Raw genomic sequence first — 22,545 nt, forward strand, 5'->3', positions numbered from 1 at the left:
TCATTTCCATTTTCATGGAATAACTTTTTCCATCCCCTTACTTTCAGTATGTATGTGTCCCTAGGTCTGAAGTGGGTCTCTTGTAGATAGCATATATATATAGGTCTTGTTTTTGTATCCATTCAGTCAGTCTATGTCTTTTGGTTGCAGCATTTAATCTATTTACATTTAAGGTAATTATCAGTATGTATGTTCCCTTTGTCATTTTCTTAATTGTTTTGGGTTTGTTTTTTGTAGGTCTTTTTTCTTCCCTTCCTTTTTGTTCTCCTCTCTTGTGGCTTGATGACCATATTTAGTGTTGTATTTAGGTGGCTGTTTCTTTTTTGTGTGTGAATCTATTGTAGTTTTGGGGTTTGCTGTTCCCTTGAGGTTTTTTTTTTTTTTTAAAGTTTTACTTGATTTTATTTATTTATTTATTTATTTATATTTATTTTTGGCTGTGTTGGGTCTTCGGTTCGTGCGAGGGCTTTCTCCAGTTGCGGCAAGCGGGGGCCACTCTTCATCGCGGTGCGGGGACCGCTCTTCATCGCGGTGCGCGGGCCTCTCTCTATCGCGGCCCCTCCCGTCGCGGGGCACAGGCTCCAGACGCGCAGGCTCAGCAATTGTGGCTCACGGGCCCAGCTGCTCCGTGGCATGTGGGATCTTCCCAGACCAGGGCTCGAACCCGTGTCCCCTGCATTAGCAGGCAGATTCTCAACCACTGCGCCACCAGGGAAGCCCTCCCTTGAGGTTTTGATATAGCAATCTTTATATGTACAATGTTGTTTTAAGTTGCTGGTCTGTTTCCCACCTAGAGAAGTTACTTTAGCATTTGTGGCAAAACTGGTCTGGTGGTGCTGAATTCTCTTAGCTTTTGCTTGTCTGTAAAGCTTTTGATTTATCCATCAAATCTGAATGAAAGCCTTGCTGTGTAGAATATTCTTGGTTGTGGGTTCTGCCCTTTCATTACTTTAAATATATCCTGCCACTCCCTTCTGTCCTGCAGAGTTTCTGCTAAGAAATCAGTTGATATCTTTATGGGAGTTCCCTTGTATGTTATTTGTTATTTTTCCCTTGTTGCTTTTAATATTTTTTCTTTGTCTTTAATTTTTGCCAGTTTGATTACTATGTGTCTTGGTGTGTTCCTCCTTGCATTTATCCTGCCTGGGACTCTCTGTGCTTCCTGGACTTGGGTGACTATTTCCTTTCCCATGTTAGGAAAGTTTTCAGCCATTATCTCTTCAAATGTTTTCTCAGGTCCTTTCTCTCTCTCTTCTCCTTCTGGGACCCCTATAATGCTAATGTTGGTGTGTTTATTGTTGTCCCAGTGGCCTCTTAGACTGTCTTCATCTTTTTCATTCTTCTTTTTTTTCCCCTCTGTTCCACGCAAGTGATTTCCACCATTCTATCTTTCAGGCCACTTATCTATTCTTCTGCCTCAGTTATTCTGCTATTGACTCCTTCTAATGTATTTTTCATTTCAGTTGCATTGTTCATCTCTGTTTGTTTGTTCTTTAATTCTTCTAGGTCTTTGTTAAACATTTTTTGCATCTTCTCAACCTTTGCCTCCATTTTTTTCTGAGTTCCTGGGTCATCTTCACTATCAATATTCTGAATTCTTTTTCTGGAAAGTTGCCTAACTCCACTTCACTTAGTTGTTTTTCCAGGGTTTTATCTTATTCCTTCATCTGGGATATATTCCTCTTCTGTTTCAGTCTGTCTAACTTTCTGTGATTGTAGCTTTCGTTCTGCAGGCTGCAGAACTGCAGTTCTTCTTGCTTCTGCTGTCTAGTCTCTTGTGGATGAGGCTTTCTAAGAGGCTTGTGTAAGCTTCCTGATGGGAGGGACTGGTGGTGGGTGGAGCTGGTTCTTGTCCCTCTGGTGGGCAGGGCAGTGCTTAGTAAAACTTTAATCCACTTATCTGCTGAAGGGTGGGGCTGTGTTCCTGCCCTCTTTGTTATTTGGCCTGAGACTACCCAGCACTAGAGCCTACAGACTGTTTGGTGGCCTCCGGGAGGGCTCACGCCAATGAGTACATCCCAGAACTGCTGCCACAAAAGTCTTTGTACCTGCAGTGAGCCACAGCTGTCCCCTGCCTCTGAAGGAGACCCTTCAATACTATCAGGTGGGTCTGGACCTGTCTCCTGTGGGGTCACTGTTTTTTTCCCCTGGGTCCTTGTGTGCATGAGACTTTGTGTTTGCCCTCCAAGAGTGGATTTTCTGTTTTCCCCAGTGTTGTGGAATTCCTGTAATCAGACGCCACTGGTCTTCAAAGCCAGATTCTCTGGGGACTCCTCCTCCCATTGCCAGACCCCCAGGCTGGGACTTCTGACATGGGGCTCAGTACTTTCACTCCTGTGGGATAACTTCTGTGGTGTACTTGTTTTCCAGTTTGTGGGTCGCTTACCCAGCAAGTATGAGATTTGATTTTATTGTGATCATGCCCCTCCTACTGTCTCATTCTGGCTTCTTCTTTATCTTTGGATGTAGGGTATCTTTTTTCGGTAGGTTTTGTAGATGGTTGTTCAGCAGTTAGTTGTGATTTTGTTGTTTTAGTAAGAAGGGGTTGAGCTCATGTCCTTCTACTCCAACACCTTGAGCTAATCCTCTCAACAAGTGGTAGTTTCTTAAAGGTTTGTTACAATGTGGAATCTGAAACTGAAGGCATAATTTCCATTAAAATTGTCCTCTTGTCTTCCTTTCTTCAAAACACCTCTGGCATTCTTGCTTTGGGATTTCCTCCAGAGCCAAGCTACCGAAAACACTTGATCACAACACTGTTCTAAATGGGCTCCCTCACACATGCAGACCTTCCATGGAAACACAGTTTTCCCCTGGTATCTGTGGGTACAGATTCAAGGACCCTGGGTGGACACCAAAGTCCGCAGATGCTCACATCCCTTGTATAAAATGGCATCTCTGAGATTTATTTTTAAATGCTTCAAGTAACTAAGATAAGTTGATGGGTAGACAATGATGTTTTAGTCAGAGTTTTCCAAAGAGCCAGACCAATACAGTAAATACATCTCTATCTATCTATCTATCTATCTATCTATCTATCTATCTATCTATCTATCTATCGAGAGACAGAGAAAGATTAAAGAATTTGCTCACATAATTGTAATTGTTGGTAAGTCTGAAATTCCTAAGTGGATCTGAAGGCTGAAAACTGGTATGAGTGGAAGCTTCATCTTGAGTCTGAATTCTCTAGGATAGCAGTCTGGAAACTTAGGCAAGATTCCTATGTTGCAGTCTTAGGGAGAATTCTTTCTCTCTTGGGTTATGTAGATCTTTTTTTTATTAAGGCTTTTAGTTGATTTGATGAAGCCCACCCACATTATAAAGGGTTATCTACTTTACTAAAATTTTACTGATTTAAATGGTAATCACATCTAAAAAAATAAATCATAGTGACATCTAGACTGCTGCTTGAGCACACAACATGGAAGCATGGCCTAGACAAGTTAAAACATAAAATTAACCATAACAGTCCACCAGTTGTTTATGTGGCATTCATACACATCTTCTTAAACTGTACTAAATCTCCAAATAAAGAAAATAACAGGGTGGAATGGGTAAAAGTGGTTAAAAGGTACAAACTTGCAGTTAAAAGACAAATAGGTCTGGGGATGTAATGTACAGCATGGTGACTATAGTTAACAATACCATATGGTATATTTGAACGTTGCTAAGAGAGTAGATCTTAAATGTTCTTATCATGAGAAAAAAATGTGCAATTATGAGTGGTGATGGATGTTAACTAAAGTTATTGTGGTAATCATTTCACAATATATACATACACTAAACCAGTATGTTTTATACCTAAAACGAATACAGTGTTGCATCTCAATTTAAATAAATAAATAAATCAGAAAGTGTCAAAGATTGTCAGACTAGATTAGAAAAACAATATTTAACTACATGCTAAGCTATTTGAAAGAGACATCTAAAACATAAGGACATGGAAATGTTGAGAGGAAAAAGGATAGAAAAAGATAAATGTACCATGCAATTAATAAGCAAAGCAAAACCGACATGGCTTTATTAATATTAGAAAAAATAAACTTTGTCATTACTCAAGATGAAGAGGATTACAAGGAGAGATTACAATTCTAAACTTTGCATGTAGCTAATAACATACTTCAAAATATATAACTAAATATGGTATAGAATAAATGGAAATTTACAAGTTTTTTATAATAGTGGGATATTTTCAACACATTTTTTTCATTAATTATCACATTTAAAAGAAAAAAAATAAAGATAGAAGATTTAAGCCACATGATTAACTAGATTTATCTAATGGACTTATACAGAATAGAACCAAAACATTATTTTTTTAGCTCACTATGCTATAATTTCAAAATTTTTCTACTTACTGCACCATGAAACAAATTTTGACAAATTTCAAAGAACTAGTAATATACAGACATCCTTCTCCAATAACAATAAATAATTAGAAAGTATTAACATAAAGTAATAAGAAAAAAACTGATACCGGAAATTGAGAATGTGCTTTCAAATAACTCATGATCAAAAATAAATTGTAATACAAAATACAAAATATTAAAAACTGAACAGTAGTTGAAAAGCCATGTTTTAAGATATTCAGAATACAGCTTAAACAGCACATTAAAATTTATAGTATTAAGTGTTTACTTTATAAAAGAAAGGATGAAATATAATTTGTGAATGACACAAATTAGGAGGTTAGTAAAAAAAAAAAGAAAGAAAATAAAAAGAACAAAATTATACCTCTGCTGATCTTTTGTACAAACAAAAGTGTACTAACCGGGCTTCCCTGGTGGCGCAGTGGTTGAGAATCTGCCTGCTAATGCAGGGGACACGGGTTCGAGCCCTGGTCTGGGAAGATCCCACATGCCACGGAGCAGCTGGGCCCGTGAGCCACAATTGCTGAGCCTGCGCGTCTGGAGCCTGTGCCCCGCGACGGGAGGGGCCGCGATAGAGAAAGGCCCGCGCACCGCGATGAAGAGCGGTCCCCGCACTGCGATGAAGAGTGGCCCCCGCTTGCCGCAACTGGAGAAAGCCCTCGCACGAACCGAAGACCCAACACAGCCAAAAATAATAAATAAATAAATAAATAAATAAATAAATAAGAAAATCCTTTAAAAAAAAAAAAAAAAAGTGTACTAACCTTTTCCCCAAAAGAGAACGCAAAGTCCTTGGGTGAGGTTCACTCTTCTGTTTGATATCCTATAATTTAATAGTATGATGTAAAATTTAAATATATATATATGGATGTATATATATATATATATATATATAGAAATAAAGTTAATACATTTTATGTTACATGATAAGAAAATGAGAGGAAAGATTCAAAGACATTTGCTTACTATAAATGCACATGTATATGTAATATATAAAATGTATATGTACTATACATTTACATGTCTATATATACATATGTGTATATATATATGATATATAATTCAAACACACATATTCATAACAAAATAAAAAAGAAATACTCATAACAATTACAATTCTCATTTCTGTAACTGGTCACATGGTTGTAGCTTGATAATTACCATCTTTCATTACACATTACATATTCCCTGTGCCTTCAGCAAGTACCTCAGCTGGTTGTGGTTCTTTACCTTGTGGGGTGACCTAAGCTATTCCTGAAGTGTCAGGGCCATTACTAGTCCTACATTTATTAGGTTGTTGTAATTTTCCATTGACCTTAGTCATAGGACATGGTAGCATTAAGAGAACCTTAAGGGATCCCCAGAATTCCAGACATACTCTTCCTTACCTCTATTGTGGAAGAGCAGTCCAGTTTGTTTCCCTTTGGTAGTTGGTATCAATTACCCTAACCAACACAGTAATTCCCTTTTGTCTGTTGATCAGGTGGCATGAGCCCAAAATGGCTGGGTGGCAGTCTTAACTTCTGGTTCAATGGGATCATTATTGTTTCTCTTGGTCTGAGCATTTCTTCTTTTGGAACTAAGACCTCTAGGCCAGCAGAGCATAAGGTTCTGAGGACAGAAAGCATAAATTTGGCTAGTGGGTCACTAGAAGTAATAGTGAGTGGTGCCACTCCCATGTTCACCCTTCGATTCCTGGACCTGTGAAGCAGCACCACATAGTGAACACCGATTTAGAGCATACCCAGCCAAGGATAACCTTGCTTCAACCATGCAAGGTATTGCCACACAGCTGGTGCTATAACTGAGTCATCGAAATATCATTCCACTGTTCTATCAAGCCACCTGCTTCAGGAAGATGGAAAACATGGTAAGACAAATGATTTCCATAATCATGGGCCCATTGCCACACTTCTTTTTCTGTGCAGTAAGTTCCTTGATCAGAAGCAAGGCTGTGTAGAAGAATAATATGACAGTGGATAAGGCATTCTGTAAGTTCACAAGTGGTACATTTGGCAGAAGCATTGAATGCAAGGAATGAAAACCATAGCCAGAGGAAGTGTTTAATCCAGTAGGAACAAAATATTGCCCTTCCGTGATGCAAGTGGTACAATGTAATTAACTCACTACCAGGTAGCTGGCTGATCACCACAGGAATGGTGTTATATCAGGGATTCAGTGTTGGTCTCTGTTGCTGACACTTGGCCATTCAGCAGTGACCATAACCAGGTAGTCCTTAGTGAGTGTAAGTCCATGTTACTGAGCCCAAGCATAAAGTCCATCCCTGCCACCATGGTCACTTTGTTCATTAGCCCACTGGGCAATGATAGGGGTGACTGGGGAAATAGGCTGACTGGTATCCACAGAACAGGTTATCCTATCTGTTTGATTATTAAAATCCTCCTCTGTTGAGGTCGCATTTTGGTGATCATTCTCATAGGACACAAATATCTTCATATTTTTAAACTGTTAAGAGAGGTCTAATCACATATCTCTTCCCCAGACCTCTTTACCAATTTTCCAATCATGTTTCTTCGAGGTCTCCAACCATTCACTAAGCTACAGCACATGAATCTGTACACAGCACATGAATCTGTACACAATTGCACATCTGGCCACTTTTTCTTCCAAGAAAAGTGAACAACCAGGTGCACTGCTTGAAGTTCTGCTCACTGGAAGAATTTCACTTCACCACCGTTCTTCAGGGATATCCTAGAAAGAGATTGTAGTGCAAGAGCTTTCCACTTTGGGGTAATACCTGCATACATGCAGAACCATCTGTAAACCAGATCTGAGTCTTTTCTTCCTGTCAACTGATTGTGGAAAACTCCTCATGCGGCAATAGGTACAGGCCGGGACAAAGAAGGTGCTATAGCAGGAATGGGGACCATGGGCTTCTGGGCCACTTTTTTCATATAACCTATTTGTGCCTTCAGGGCCTGCTTGGCCCAGAGTCATATATACCACTTCCATTTGATGATGGATTGCTACTGTGCGTGCCCAATTCTATGGCTTGGTAGGTCAAACGACACTCAGTTCATGATGCACAGCTCATATTGCAAGGCAACTTGGTGACCCATGGTTAAACCTTTAGTCTCTGGGTTCCAGTAACAGGCCAAGAGCTATTTATCAAAAGGGTAATAGTTATCTTTGCAGGATGGCATCCAAAATTTTAAGGGCTTGTGCTGTGATTTACCTATAGGGACCTTCCAAAGCTCCAGACAGTTTCCTTATGTGCCACTGACACTTCAAGCACCACTGGATCTGCTGAATCATATGGTCCAAGAGGCAGAGCAACTTGGACAGTGGCCTGGACCTGTTGCGCAGCCTTCTCTTGTTCTGGGCCCCACTAAAACCTAGCAGCTTTTCAGGTCACTCCGTAAACAGACAAGAGCTGCATACCAAAATAAAGAGTATGTTATCCCCAAAATTCCAAATCCCACAGGTATTGTGTCTTCAAAATCCCACAGGTTTTTTGGTCTCTTTTTTGGTTATAGTAAGGGCCAGATACAACAACTTGTTCTTCACCTCAGAAAGAATATCTCAATATGCCCCACACCACTAGACTCCTAGATATTTCACTAATGTAGAAAATCACTGAATTTTAGTCAAATTTATTTCCTACCCTTGAGACAAAAAGGTCTTACCAATAAGTCTACAAATCCCAAAGATTGCCAGCAAATCACCAGAAACTAGGAGAGAGACAGAACAGGCCCTGGGAAAAACAAACAAAAAGCAAACAAACAAACAAACAAAAAACTTTGACTTACACTTTGATCTTGGACTTTGCAGCCTCCAGAGTTGTGAGAAAATAAAATTCTGTTATTGAAGCTACTTAGGCTGTGGTACATTGGCAGCCCTAGCAAACTAATACGCCTGAATACTCAAGTATATGTGCAGCAGCTTTATTTATAATGTCAAAAACTGTAAATACCTCACATACCCATCAGCAAATAATTACGTTAATAAATTATGAGATATCCATACAGTAGTATACTAATTTAAAAATGTCAACTACTAATACAAGGTAAAACATGGAAGAACTCAAAAACATTATGCTGAATGAAAGAAAGCTTACACATGAAAAACAAATACTGAATCTCCAGAAGAGACAAATCTAATCTATAGTTTTACAAAACAGATCAGTGGTTGCCAGAACTGGTAAAATTGACTGAAGAAGAGCATGATCCAAGTTTCTGAGATGACATAAGTGTTCTATCTCTTGATGGGAAAGTGATTACATGGGTGAATACATTTGACAAAATTCATATAACTCTGTCTTTATGGTGGTTACTTTTTGTTGTATGTAATGACATTTCAGTAAAATTGATTAAAAATATAAATAATTTTAGAATTCCAAATATTTATATGCATAAAAATAAATTAACCTTTAGAAAACAGTTTCCAGGTTAAAAAGTATTTTTGCAACATGGTTTTATTGTTCTTCACAACCATGTAAGATAGTTAATTTTTAAAAAATTCTTCTTTGCTGAGAAACTGAATCTCAGAAAGATTAAGTGGCCTGTCCATGGTTATGATGGACAACCAGGTCACATCTATGCTTTTGGATTTCAGTGTTTCTTGTACTAAACAATGATACTCATTAACCTATTGCCTGCTCCTTCTCCTATAATTCCAGATTGTTAAGTATATTAAAATTACTCACTTATTTTAAATATAATATTTATTACATGTGAAAAATAACTACAAAAGCATACAGAGAAAAAATAATTTTGTCATTCCCCAAAGTTGACTGATCTCTATAAGACTGGCATATTTCTGACAGGGTGACTTTTCCAGAATTACAAGATTAAGTTCTCCTTCCACACACTGAAATCACCCCAAAGGAGCATAGGAATTTACCAAGAATAGAGAGTCAAAATTTATATAAAACAAATAAGTTACACCACTAGAACCTAGCAAACGTTCAATAAATGGTAATTTTCAGTATCTTCTGTTATATGAGATCATTCCTAATAAATAAGGAGAGTTACCCAAATTTTCTTGACATGACCCATCCCTTTCTGCTAATTTGTTCATTCTATCTATCTACCCACCCTCTTCCAGGTAGTTCTATGGAGGAGGCAGTAATGGAGTTTCAATGTAGAGAAATGCCTCAGTTTCCCTCCTATTGTAGATTAAATAATGTACATAGGAGAATAGCATACTTTATTTTAGATTAGGTCAATATTAAACTAATAACTAGAAACCAGATTCATTCCTACTAGTACATGTCACTTTAATGAAAAAACAAACAAACAAAACAAAACAAAAAAAATAAGTTAGCTGACATCCATGACATCCATCTATTGATTTATCCTTGTCAATGAACAAAGCAGTCAGTGTATTGTAACTATCTAAAAAATTAATTATAGATGTTTTGTCAATTATGTTCTTTATGTCCTTATTGGGAAGTTGGCATGTCATTTAGACTATACTTGGGAATGAAAGTAAAAATAAATGGATTATTTACCAATTTGCCTAAATTTTAAAACCAGACACTATTCTTCCTTCTTCATTAAAAATAACCAGTAATAGTTTAAATTAACTAGTATATTGTGAACAAAGCTATAAGCACAAGTATACTTTCAATTTTTAGTAATCTTTGAACAGATTTATCTGATTTACTCTTGGAAAGAAAGACAATGGGCAACGAAACCTCATTCACTTCTTTTTTAATGGCACTCTCAGCTTCTCCTCTCAGAAAGGCCAATATCAAAAACTGTTAATTCTTAAATTGCTACCACAAGTTTACATACAAGAATCTCCAGTATGTGGAAAAGGCAAAATTGAAGTAAATATTCAGTTAGCAAAGGGTCTGGTCACTGTTCTTATATTTTAAGAATTTATTGAGTAGATTACACCTCAAAAAATGAAATAGATAATTAGGAATGTGAATGCTGGAATTTGAAATTTGGAAAGTAGGATTGGAAATGGATATTCTAGGTCATATATCTGTAGATGTTTATTGTCTTAAGGAGGTTTCCCCCACCATCTCCACGTCTTCAAACCTTACAGACAAAAAGATGTTGAACACTCTATATCATTATATCAATTTATATGGCTTTACCCAATCCTCAGAGATTACATGTTTCAGAGTTTCTCAAGGTAATATAGTGAAAGGATATCATTTCTAAAATCTGGCCAGAAATAAATGTTTCATGAACAGCTGAAAGAGTAAGACTCCCCTGGAGGCCAGTATTCTGTCATCTTTATTGCTGGAAGATGATGAGGCATGAGTGTTCTAGTGAGGAAGCACAAGTTCATAATCATGCTCATGCTCAGGGGTACAGGAGGAAGACCTAGTAGTGCAAGCTCTCCTGAGAAGGGCATATTCTGTTTCTGACTCTTCTCTTAATGGTCTCACTCTCTTTGCAATGTTTTCATAACCATCATCGTTGGAGCTCTGGGAGGGTCTTCGATCGGGCCTATGATTAATGACAGTGTAGCACACTTCTTCAGAACAACTGCCATTCTCATTTTCCTGCCAAGTACAAAGAAAAAAGAAATCAAAGATCCAGAATCAATCATCAGATTTGAACTTTGTGCCCCACTACCCCTCCCTTTTTCTTGTCTAATGGTGATCTGAGGTGTAACTCAGGTATTCAAAGCCCTTTCTCCAAGCCCTGATGTCTTAGAGACCTCATTTTAGCAACATGAACTGTGCTTCAAACTACCACTCATTCTGCTTTCATTTCACCTCAAATAATAAAAGAGGAAAGAAGGACACTATTATCTCCCTGACTATCTAGAGGAAAGCAGTTGTATACTTCATGCCACACATAGTGAGATGCAATATACGCAACAGTCAGACCTCAATAAGTAATTAATCAAATTATGTAACAATAACTCTTCATAGGATAAAATTCAATTAATATAATTTAGAGTTTCAATAATTTTTAATTGCACAGACCATGAAAGAAAAATTAAAATACTACATACTAATTAAATCAATAAAATGTTTATGATGTACTATTAAAAAGAATAAACATTTTTTCATATGTTGATTGATATCCACCATGTTTATAAACATAAAAGTTAAGTTCTGGACATAAGGATTTTTTTTTTTTGCAGTAGAAGAAAATAAGTTGAAAATTTATTAGACCTTTCTATCAGAAACAGAATATTCCCCATTTTCAAAAAAGAATATTACATTTGTAAGGCACGTTTTCTTTTCATATTAATAGTCTATTTATAGTCCATATATAATGAATAAGTTTATTTATTAATAGCTATTCTATACATACACACACCCAAATTGGTTAAAAATGAGCATTTTGTACTACATAATTTAAATATGGGTAACTATGTTTGTCCTGGTTACATGTAAACATTTAATCCTTTAATTTACAAACTTAGGAACAATTTGAGAAGGAAAAATTGAGTTTAATGTACTAAATTTATTACATTGGCTGATACAATATGTACATTTGAAAACACTTAGCTGCTTTATATTGAAAAATCCTCTTCCTTATCACTATTTATTTTTTTACTTTTGCCATTTCAGTGCTTTACAGTACTATCAATTATCTCATTCTTTTCTCTCCCTTTTCTACTTTATCTGGCTTCTGTAATTTTTAGTAAGGAGTATATTGGAAAAAAAAGAAACAAAAGCAGGTGATAGATTTAGAAAACATCTTCCTGATTATTGAAGTCAATAATTATTTTGGTTGCTGCAATAATTCTTTTGGTCCTGGGATTCTAGCAAGGTTAATGCGGAGGAGGAAAAGGGGAACGGGATGGAAAATGAAAGACCTTGATTGTACTCAACTAGTGGAAGTCCCTGATAGGATGCTGTAAGTTCTCCATTTTCCATTTTGAGAGAGTACATCCTTGTAATCAAGGGCATACCCTTGCTGATCGATGCTTCATATAGAAAATGTTTCTCATTATTTGGCAAACTTTCCACTTAGTAGACAGACCATCCTCATGGACATAAAGATTAGAAGGGAATGTGGAAAGCTAAAAAGAATCAATGGTTTATGGTGGTCAGATTGTAGTTGTGAATTTGATTTCATTTATTTTTGTTATAATAGCTTTGAAAATTAAAATAATAGACTTCGGTAGAATTGGGACAACAATAAAAACTTACCAGTCACCTAAATCTGTTAAAATATTTTTATTTTTTAAATTATTTTCATTTCTGCATTAAAATTACTGGAATAATATTTAAAATGTGAAAGACTTTGAAAAATCTGTTCAGAAATTACAAGTAAAGAAAGACCTACAACTAGGCTTATCTGAACTTGTCTGTATTTTGACATTTATCAGACAAATGTAATAATGTTTGTATTACCTGATTAGACATGGATGGAACATCTTTACCTGGAGGATAAAAATAAAAAGAAAGCAACGTAAGGGTTTTGGAACATCACAAGTTGGAGATAAAGAGATGGTGAAAAGTAAAGAAAGCAATGATAAAATTTCAGAGGTCCACTATCTAAACATGTCGTGATTTGTTTTTTTTAATAATTGAGGTTCTCAATTCTGTATGAAAATATCAGGGAAGAACATATGTTTTGGGGAAGCATCAATGCTATGATTCTGTGTAAATGATACATACCAAAGCTGGTGAATAAAGTAAATTTTGGAATTGTATAATAAAATTTTATCAATAAACATGATATGAAAATAAAGTATGGCAAGTATAAAAAAAGAATAATTCTGATATGATATAAATTTTATAAAAGATGATATAAATTTTATAAATTCATCATAAGAAAATCAAATAATCCTTAAAATGAATGATATTATAGAGATAGGTACTGAAATAACAAAAGTAAATATTTTAAATTAAATACAGATTCAGGTTGATTACAGCTATGAATACTGAAGCAAATTATACATGTTAATCTAAGATTCACTACTAATATTTTTTTTTTTTTAAAGGATTTTCTTATTTATTTATTTTATTTATTTATTTATTTTTGGCTGTGCTGGGTCCCCGGTTCGTGCGAGGGCTTTCTCCAGTTGCGGCAAGCGGGGGCCACCCTTCATCGCGGTGCGGGGACCGCTCTTCATCGCGGTGCGCGGGCCTCTCTCCATCGCGGCCCCTCCCGTCACGGGGCACAGGCTCCAGACGCGCAGGCTCAGCAACTGTGGCTCACGGGCCCAGCCGCTCCGCGGCATGTGGGATCCTCCCAGACCAGGGCTCAAACCCGTGTCCCCTGCATTAGCAGGCAGATTCTCAACCACTGCGCCACCAGGGAAGCCCACTACTAATATTTTTAATAAAGAAGTTAGAACTACAGAGGTCACAGAATACTAAATACAGTAAAATCTCAATTTATAAAAGGAACATTGACTGATTCTTAAATCTAAAACCAAACAGGCTTGAAAGTGATTCTGAGCAAAATTATAGAATATGTTAAACAAACTAAAAAGATTCTGTATAACAACAGTATATTAAAATTTTTTTAAACATATTTATTGGAGTATAATTGCTTTAAACTGTTGTGTTAGTTTCTGCTGTATAACAAAGTGACTCAGCTATATTTATACGTATAGCACCATATCGCCTCCCTCTTGTGTCTCCCTCCCACTCTCCCTATCCAACCCCTCTAGGTGGTCACAAAGCACCGAGCTGATCTCCCTGTGCTATGTGGCTGCTTCCCACTAGCTATCTATTTTACATTTGGTAGTGTATATATGTCCATGCCACTCTCTCACTTTGTGCCAGCTTACACTTCCCCTTCCCTGTGCCCTCATGTCCATTCTGTACATCTGTGTCTTTATTCCTGTCCTGCCCCTACATTCATCAGAACCATTTTTTTTTTAGATTCCATACATATGTGTTAGCATACGGTATTTGTTTTTCTCTTTCAGATTACTTCACTCTGTATGACAGACTCTAGGTCCATCCACCTCACTACAAATAACTCAATTTCGTTTCTTTTTATGGCTGAGTAATATTCCATTGTATATACGTGCCACATCTTCTTTAACCATTCGTCTATTGATGGACAATTAGGTTGCTTCCATGTCCTGGCTATTGTAAATACAGCTACAATGAACACTGTGGTACATGACTCTTTTTAACTTATGGTTTTCTCAGGGTATATGTCCAGTAGTGGGATTGCTGGGTCGTATGGTAGTTCTATTTTTTGTTTTTTAAGGAACCTCCATACTGTTCTCCATAGTGGCTGTATCAATTTACATTCCCACCAACAGTGCAAGAGGGTTCCCTTTTCTCCACACCCTCTCCAGCATTTATTGTTTGTAGATTTTTTGATGATAGCCATTCTGACTGGTGTGAGATGATACCTCATTGTAGTTTTGATTTGCATTTCTCCAATGATTAGTGATGTTGAGCAACCTTTCATGTGTTTGTTGGCAATCTGTATATCTTCTTTGGAGAAATATCTATTTAGGTCTTCTGCCCATTTTTGGATTGGATTTTTGTTTTTTTGATATTGAGCTGCATGAGCTGCTTGTAAATTTTGGAGATTAATCCTTTGTCAGTTTCTTCATTTGCAAAGATTTTCTCCCATTCTGCGGGTTGTCTTTTCTCCTTGTTTATGGTTTCCTTTGCTGTGCAAAAGCTCTTAAGCTTCATTAGGTCCCATTTGTTTATTTTTGTTTTTATTTCTATTTCTCTAGGTGGTGGATCCAAAAGGATCTTGTGATTTATGTCATAGAGTGTTCTGCCTATGTTTTCCTCTAAGAGTTTTATAGTGTCTGGCCTTACATTTAGGTCTTTATGGAGAGTTTTTATCATAAATGGGTGTTGGATTTTGTCAAAAGATTTTTCTGCATCTATTGAGATGATCATATGGTTTTTCTCCTTCAGTTTGTTAATATGGTTTACCACATTGATTGATTTGCATATATTGAAGAACCCTTGCATTCCTGGGATAAACCCCACTTGATCATGGTGTATGATCCTTTTAATATGCTGTTGGACTCTGTTTGCTAGTATTTTGTTGAGGATTTTTGCATCTATGTTCATCAGTGATATTGGCCTGTAGTTTTCTTTTTTTGTGACGTCTTTGTCTGGTTTTGGTATCAGGGTGATTGTGGCCTCGTAGAATGAGTTTGGGATTGTTCTTCCCTCTGCTATATTTTGGAAGATTTTGAGAAGGATAGGTGTTAGCTCTTCTCAGAATGTTTGAAAGAATTCGCCTGTGAAGCCATCTGGTCTAGGGCTTTTGTACGTTGGGGGATTTATAATCACAGTTTCAATTTCAGTGCTTCTGATTGGTCTGTTTATATTTTCTATTTCTTCCTGTTTCAGTCTTGGAAGGTTGTGCTTGTCTAAGAATTTGTCCCTTACTGCCAGGTTGTCCATTTTATTGGCATAGGGTTGCTTGTAGTAGTCTCTCATGATCCTTTGTATTTCTGCAGTGTCAGTTGTTACTTCTCCTATTTTATTTCTAATTCTGTTGATTTGAGTCTTCTCCCTTTTTTTCCTTGATCTGTCTGGCTAATGGTTTATCAATTTTGTTTATCTTCTCAAAGAACCAGCTTTAATTTTATTGATCTTTTTATTGTTTCGTTCATTTCTTTTTCATTTATTTCTGATCTGCTCTTTTTTTTTAAGATTGATTGATTGATTGATTGATTGATTGCTATGTTGGGTCTTCATTTCTGTGCTAGGGCTTTCTCTAGTTGTACAAGCAGGGGCCACTCTTCATCGCGGTGCGCGGGCCTCTCACTATCTTGGCCTCTCTTGTTGAGGAGCACAGGCTCCAGATGCACACGCTCAGTAGCTGTGGCTCACGGGCCTAGTTGCTCCGCAGCATGTGGGATCTTCCCAGACCAGGACTCGAACCCATGTCCCCTGCATTAGCAGGCAGATTCTCAACCACTGTGCCACCAGGGAAGCCCCTGATCTGCTCTTTATGATTTCTTTCCCTCTGCTAACTTTGGGTTTTTTTATTCTTCTTTCTCAAATTGCTTTAGATGTAAGGTTAGGTTGTTTATTTGAGATTTTTCTTGTCTATTGAGGTAGGATTGTATTGCTATATACTTCCCTCTTAGAAATGCTTTTTCTGCATCCCATAGGTTTTGGGTCATCGTGTTTTCATTGTCATTTATTTCTAGGTATTTTTTGATTTCTTCAGTGATCTCTTGGTTATTTAGTAGTGTGTTGTTTAGCCTCCATGTGCTTGTATTTTTTACAGTTTTTTTTTCCTGTAATTGATATCTAGTATCATAGCATTGTGGTTGGAAAAGATACTTGATACAATTTCAATTTTCTTAAATTTACCAAGGCTTGATTTGTGACCCAAGATATCATCTATCCTACAGAATGTTCCATAAGCACTTGAGAAGAAAGTGTAATCTGTTGTTTTTGAATGGAATGTCCTTTAAATATCAATTAAGTCCATCTTGTCTAATGTGTCATTTAAAGCTTTTGTTTCCTTATTTATTTTCATTTTGGATGATATGTCCATTGGTGAGAGTGGGGTGTTAAAGTCCCCTACTATGACTGTGTTACTGTCACTTTCCCCTTCTATTGCTGTTAGCATTTACCTTATGTATTGAGATGCTCCTATGTTTTATGCATAAATATTTACAATTGTTATAGCTTCTTCTTAGAATGATCCCTTGATCATTATGTAGTGTCCTTCTTTGTCTCTTGTAATAGTGTTTATTTTAAAGTCTATTTTTTCTGATATGTGAATTGCTACTCCAGCTTTCTTTTGATTTCCATTTGCATGGAATATCTTTTTCCATCCCCTCACTTTCTGTCTGTATGTGTCCCTAGGTCTGAAGTGGGTCTCTTGTAAACAGCATATATACGGTCTTGTTTTTCTATCCATTCAGCCAGTCTATGTCTTTTGGTTGGAGCATTTAATCCATTTACATTTAAGGTAATTATTAGTATGTATGTTCCTACTACCATTTTCTTAATTGTTTTGGGTTTCTTTTTGTAAGTCTTTTCCTTCTCTTGTGTTTCCTGCTTAGAGAAGTTCCTTTAGCATTTGCTGTAAAGCTGGTTTAGTGGTGCTGAATTCTCTTCTCTTTTGCTTGTCTCTAAAGGTTTTAATTTCTCCATCATATCTAAATGAGATCCTTGCTGGGTAGAGTAATCTTGGTTGTAGGTTTTCCCCTTTCATCACTATAAATATGTCCTGCCACTCTCTTCTGGCTTGAAGAGTTTTTGCTGAAAGTTCAGCTGTTAACCTTATGCGGATTCCCTTGTATGTTATTTGTTGCTTTTCCCTTGCTGTTTTTAATATTTTTTCTTTGTATTTAATTTTTGATACTTTGATTAATATGTGTCCTGGCATGTTCTTGGATTTATCCTGTATGAGATTTTCTTCACTTCCTGGACTTGATTGACTATTTCCTTTCCCATATTAGGGAAGTTTTCAACTATAATCTCTTCAAATATTTTCTCAGTCCCTTTCTTTTTGTCTTCTTCTTGTGGGACCCCTATAATTTGAATGTTGGTGTGTTTAATGTTGTCCCAGAGAGTTCTGAGATGATCTTCAATTCTTTTCATTCTTTTTTCTTTATTCTGCTCTGTGGTAGTTATTTCCACTATTTTTTTCTTCCAGGTCACTTATCCATTCTTCTGCCTCAGTTATTCTGCTATTGATTCCTTCTAGAGAATTTTTAAATTTCATTTATTGTGTTGTTCATCATTGTCTGTTTGCTCTTTAGTTCTTCTAGGTCCTTGTTAAAGGTTTCTTGTATTTCCTCCATTCTATTTCCAAGATTTTGGATCATCTTTACTATCATTACTCTGAATTCTTTTTCAGGTAGACTGCCTATTTTCTCTTCATTTGTTTGGTCTGGTGGGTTTTTACCTTGCTCCTTCATCTGCTGCATATTTCTCTGTCCTCTCATTTTGTTTAACTTACTGTGTTTGGGGTCTCTTTTTCATAGGCTGCATGTTCGTAGTTCCCATTGTTTTTGGTGTCTCCCTCAGTGAGTGAGGTTTGTTCAGTGTCTTGTGTAGGCTTCCTGGTGGAGGGGACTGATGCCTGTGTTCTGGTGGATGGGTTCTGGTGGGAAGGGTCGAGCCTGGTGGTGTGTTTTGGGGTGTCTGTGAACTTAGTATGATTTTAGGCAGCCTCTGTTCTAATGGGTGGGTTTGTGTTCCTGTCTTGCTAGTTGTTTGGCATGGGGCATCCAGCACTGGAGCTGGCTTTTCAGTGGAGCTGAGTCTCAGCATTGAGACAGACATCTCTGGGAGGTCTCTTGCCAATTGGGGCTGGGAGGTCTCTGGTGGTCCAATGTCCTGAACTCGGCTCTCCCACATCAGAGGCTCAGGCCTGACACCAGGCCAGAGCACCAAGACCATGTCACCCACAAAGCTCAGAAGAAAAGGGAGAAAAAGAGAAAGAAAGAAAGTAATAAAAATTATTTCAAAAATTATTAAATTAAAAAATAATTATAAAAAAGAAGAGAGCAACCAAACCAATAAGCAAATCCACCAATGATAAAAAGTGCTAACATTAAACTAAGATAAACATAAAAGTCAAAAACAAATCAGTTGGGCTTCCCTGGTGGCGCAGTGGTTGAGAATCTGCCTGCCAATGCAGGGGACACGGGTTCGAGCCCTGGTCTGGGAAGATCCCACATGCCACGGAGCAACTGGGCCCGTGAGCCACAATTACTGAGCCTGCGCGTCTGGAGCCTGTGCTTCGCAACAAGAGAGGCTGCGATGGTGAGAGGCCCGCGCACCGCGATGAAGAGTGGTCCCCACTTGCCACAACTAGAGAAAGCCCTCGCACAGAAACGAAGACTCAACACAGTCATAAATAAATAAAAGAACGTGAATTTCTTAAAAAAAAAAAAAAGCAAACTGGGCTATTCATTTCAGTAACAGTCAAGTGGTCTTAGTTTGCATTCAATTTCCCATCAGTTTTTCAATCTATTTCATCTGAAGTCTTCACATTACCCACCATAAAAAATACCTATTTATAAAAAAAAAAAAAAACAAATCAGTCACAGACAGCAAACCCCAAGTCTACAGTTGCTCCTGAAGTCTACCACCTCAATTTTGGGACACTTTGTTGTCTGTTCAGGTATTCCACAGATGCAGGGTACATCAAGTTGATTGTGGGGATTTAATCTGCTGCTCCTGAGGCTGCATGGAGAAATTTCCCTTTCTCTTCTTTGTTCACACAGCTCCTGGGGTTCAGCTTTGGTTTTGGCCCCACCTCTATGTGTAGTTCACCCTCTGGCATCTGTTCCCTGCCCACACAGGAGGGGGCTAAAGCAGCCGCTGATTAGGGCACTCTTGCTCTATTAGGCTGTGGGGAGGGAGGAGTATGGTAGTCATAATTGGAATGTGGGGTAAGCCTGTGGTGGCAGAGGCCGCTGTGATGTTGCACCAGCCTGAGGTGCACCATGTGTTCTCCTGGGGAAGTTGTCCCTGGATCTCAGGACCCTGGCAGTGGTGGGCTGCACAGGCTCCCAGGAGGGGAGTGTGGATAGTGACCTGTGCTTGCACACAGGCTTCTTGGTGGCTGCAGTTGCAGCATTAGCATTTCATGCCTGTCTCTGGGGTCCAAGCTGATAACCACGGCTCATGCCCATCTCTGGAGCTTGTTTAGGCAGTGCTCTGCCTTCTGTGGGCAGACAGGGAAGCAATCCCCTCTCCTCATGCACCCCAAAACAATGGTCTCTTGCCTCTTCAGCAGGTCCAGACTTATTCCTGGACTCCCTCCTGGCCAGCTGTGGCACACTAGCCCCCTCAGGCTGTCTTCACGCAGCCAACCCCAGTCTTCTCCCTGAGATCTGAAGCCAGAGCCTCAGCTCCCAGCCCCCACACACCCCAGCTGGTGAGCAGATGAGCCTCTCAGGCTGGTGAGTGCTGGTCGGCACTGATCCTCTGTGCGGGAATCTCTCTGCTTTGCCCTCTGCACCCCTGCTGCTGTGCTGTCCTCCATGGCTCCAAAGTTTCCCCCCCGCCACCCCCCATCTCCACCAGTGAAGGGGCTCCCTAATGTGTGGAAACTTTTCCTCCTTCACAGCTCCCTCCCAGAGGTGCAGGTTCCATCCCTATTCTTTGTCTCTGTTTTTTCTTTTTTCTTTTGCCCTACCCAGGTACGTGGGGAGTTCCTTGCCTTTTGGGAGGTCTGAGGTCTTCTGCCAACGTTCAGTAGATGTTCTGTAGGAGTTGTTCCACATGTAGGTGTATCTTTGATGTATTTGTGGGGAGGAAGGTCATCTCCATGTCTTACTCCTCCTCCATCTTGAAGGTCCCCCTCTGTTAAAAACTTTTAATACCTCACTGTTCTTCACAAAAAAGTCACGTTCCATGCACAGATTTCAAATATGAAATGCTATGTATATCCATATAATCACATATATTTATGAATATAATCGTATGTAATGACTTAATTAACCAAATAAGTTTTAAAGTTAGTACTGTTGTATAATCATAAACTGAAGGAATTATGTAGCCTCAGTACAGTTCAATTATAATGTTAGAGACAACAATTTGGAGAACCAAGCATAAGTATGAAGGGCATGAAGAAATCAAACACTAGTTGGTAAAGTGGTTGCAGCTTTTGTGCTGAAAATGTTAAAGTATTTAAGAACAAGCATATTTATTCTAAGATTAAAATGTGGGAGGGGGCGCATCTCAGCGAGTCACGATGATGAGGGCCACCAGCCTGTGGTGAGCTAGTGGATTACCTGCTGCTCTCGCAGAGCCCCTTGCGCCTCCTGCAGACTCAGTGGCTGGCGCCGGGCCCATGAGGAAGCATGGTGGCCAGAGCTCGTGAGGAAAGTAGAGGCAGCGATGCGGCCCGGGAGCAGCGCTGGGGGGAGGCCGCTCTGCAGGGCGAATGTGACAAGCCCCCACCCCCACCGCTCTCCTCCCGAGTGCGCGAGGAGCGCGGGCAACACCAGGGCCCCACCAGGCCATAGACCCTGCCCAGCGGCCAGCACCCGGAGCACCATGCTGGTCACCCTGAAGACCCTCCAGCAGCAGACCTTCAAGATCGACATTGACTCAGACGAGACGGTAAGAGCAGTGAAAGAGAAGATTGAATCTGAAAAGGGTAAAGATGCCTTTCCTGTAGCAGGTCAAAAATTAACTTATGCAGGCAAAATCCTCAATGATGATACTGCTCTAAAAGAATATAAAATTGATGAGAAAAGCTTCGTGGTAGTTATGGTGACAAAACCCAAAGCAGTGACAACACCAGCGCCACCTACAACTCAGCAATCTAATTCTGCCACCACTACCACAGTTAGTTCCTCCACAGCACCAGCTGTGGCTCAGGCCTCAATCCCTGCCCCCACTTTGGCCCCCATTCCCACACCTGCATCTGTCACTCCAGCATCAACGACAGCGTCTTCTGAACCTGCACCTGCTAGTGCAACGAAACAAGAGAAACCTGCAGAAAAGCCAGCAGAAACACCAGTGGCTGCTAGCCCAACATCAACTGACAGTACATCAGGTGATTCTCCTTGGTCAAACCTTTTTGAAGATGCAACAATTGCACTTGTGGCAGGTCAATCTTATGAGAATACGGTAACTGAGATCATGTCAATGGACTATGGACGAGAGCAAGTAATTGTAGCCCTGCGAGCCAGTTTCAACAACTCTGACAGGGCAGTGGAGTATCTTTTAATGGGAATTCCTGGAGAGAGAGAAAGTCAGGCTGTGGTTGACCCCCACTCCAGCAGCGAGTACTGGGGTTCCTCAGTCTTCAGTGGCTGCAGCTGCAGCAACTATGACAGCAACAATTTCTGGAGGACACCCTCTTGCATTTTTACGGAATCAGCCTCAGTTTCAACAGAGGAGACAAATTATTCAACAGAATCCTTCCCTGCTTTCAGCATCACTACAACAGATAGGTCGAGAAAATCCTCAGTTACTGCAGCAAATTAGCCAACATCAGGAGCATTTTATTCAGATGTTATATTGAACCAGTTCAAGAAACTGGTGGTCAAGGAGGAGGGGGTGGAGGAATTGCAGAAGCTGGAAGTGGTCATATGAACTACATCCAAGTAACGTCTTAGGAAAAAGAAGCTATAAAAAGTTAAAGGCATTAGGATTTCCTGAAGCACTTGTGATACAAGCATATTTTGCTTGTGAGAAGAATGAGAACTTGTCTGCCAATTTTCTTCTACAGAAAAACTTTGATGAAGATTGAAAGGGATTTTTTTTTTTAATATCACACTTCACACCAGTGCATTACACTAACTTTGTTCACTGGATTGTCTGGGATGACTTGGGCTCATGTCCACATACTTGGTATAA

General features: G+C 38.9%; 1 protein-coding gene and 1 pseudogene across 2 annotated transcripts in view; one reads left to right on the plus strand and one right to left on the minus strand.

Moving 5' to 3' along the window:
• Nucleotides 1-10,523: 10,523 nt before the first annotated feature.
• The window catches only part of NLRP3 (NLR family pyrin domain containing 3), a 150,224-nt gene continuing 138,202 nt past the window's right edge, over nucleotides 10,524-22,545 (minus strand). Inside the window, exons 8-9 of one of the 2 annotated variants that reach the window (XM_057541658.1) lie at nucleotides 12,667-12,695; nucleotides 10,524-10,854 (exon numbers count right to left, since the gene is read on the minus strand). In XM_057541658.1, coding sequence (XP_057397641.1) covers nucleotides 10,615-10,854; nucleotides 12,667-12,695 — 269 coding nt within the window. In that variant the 3' untranslated portion in view covers nucleotides 10,524-10,614. The remainder of the gene's footprint in view (nucleotides 10,855-12,666; nucleotides 12,696-22,545) is intronic. The other variant, XM_057541656.1, reaches the window with a different exon arrangement.
• Nucleotides 21,235-22,438, plus strand: LOC103008992 (UV excision repair protein RAD23 homolog B-like; annotated as a pseudogene).

The sequence above is a fragment of the Balaenoptera acutorostrata genome, chromosome 2 (assembly GCF_949987535.1).
Source record: "Balaenoptera acutorostrata chromosome 2, mBalAcu1.1, whole genome shotgun sequence".
Lineage (NCBI taxonomy): Eukaryota > Metazoa > Chordata > Mammalia > Artiodactyla > Balaenopteridae > Balaenoptera > Balaenoptera acutorostrata.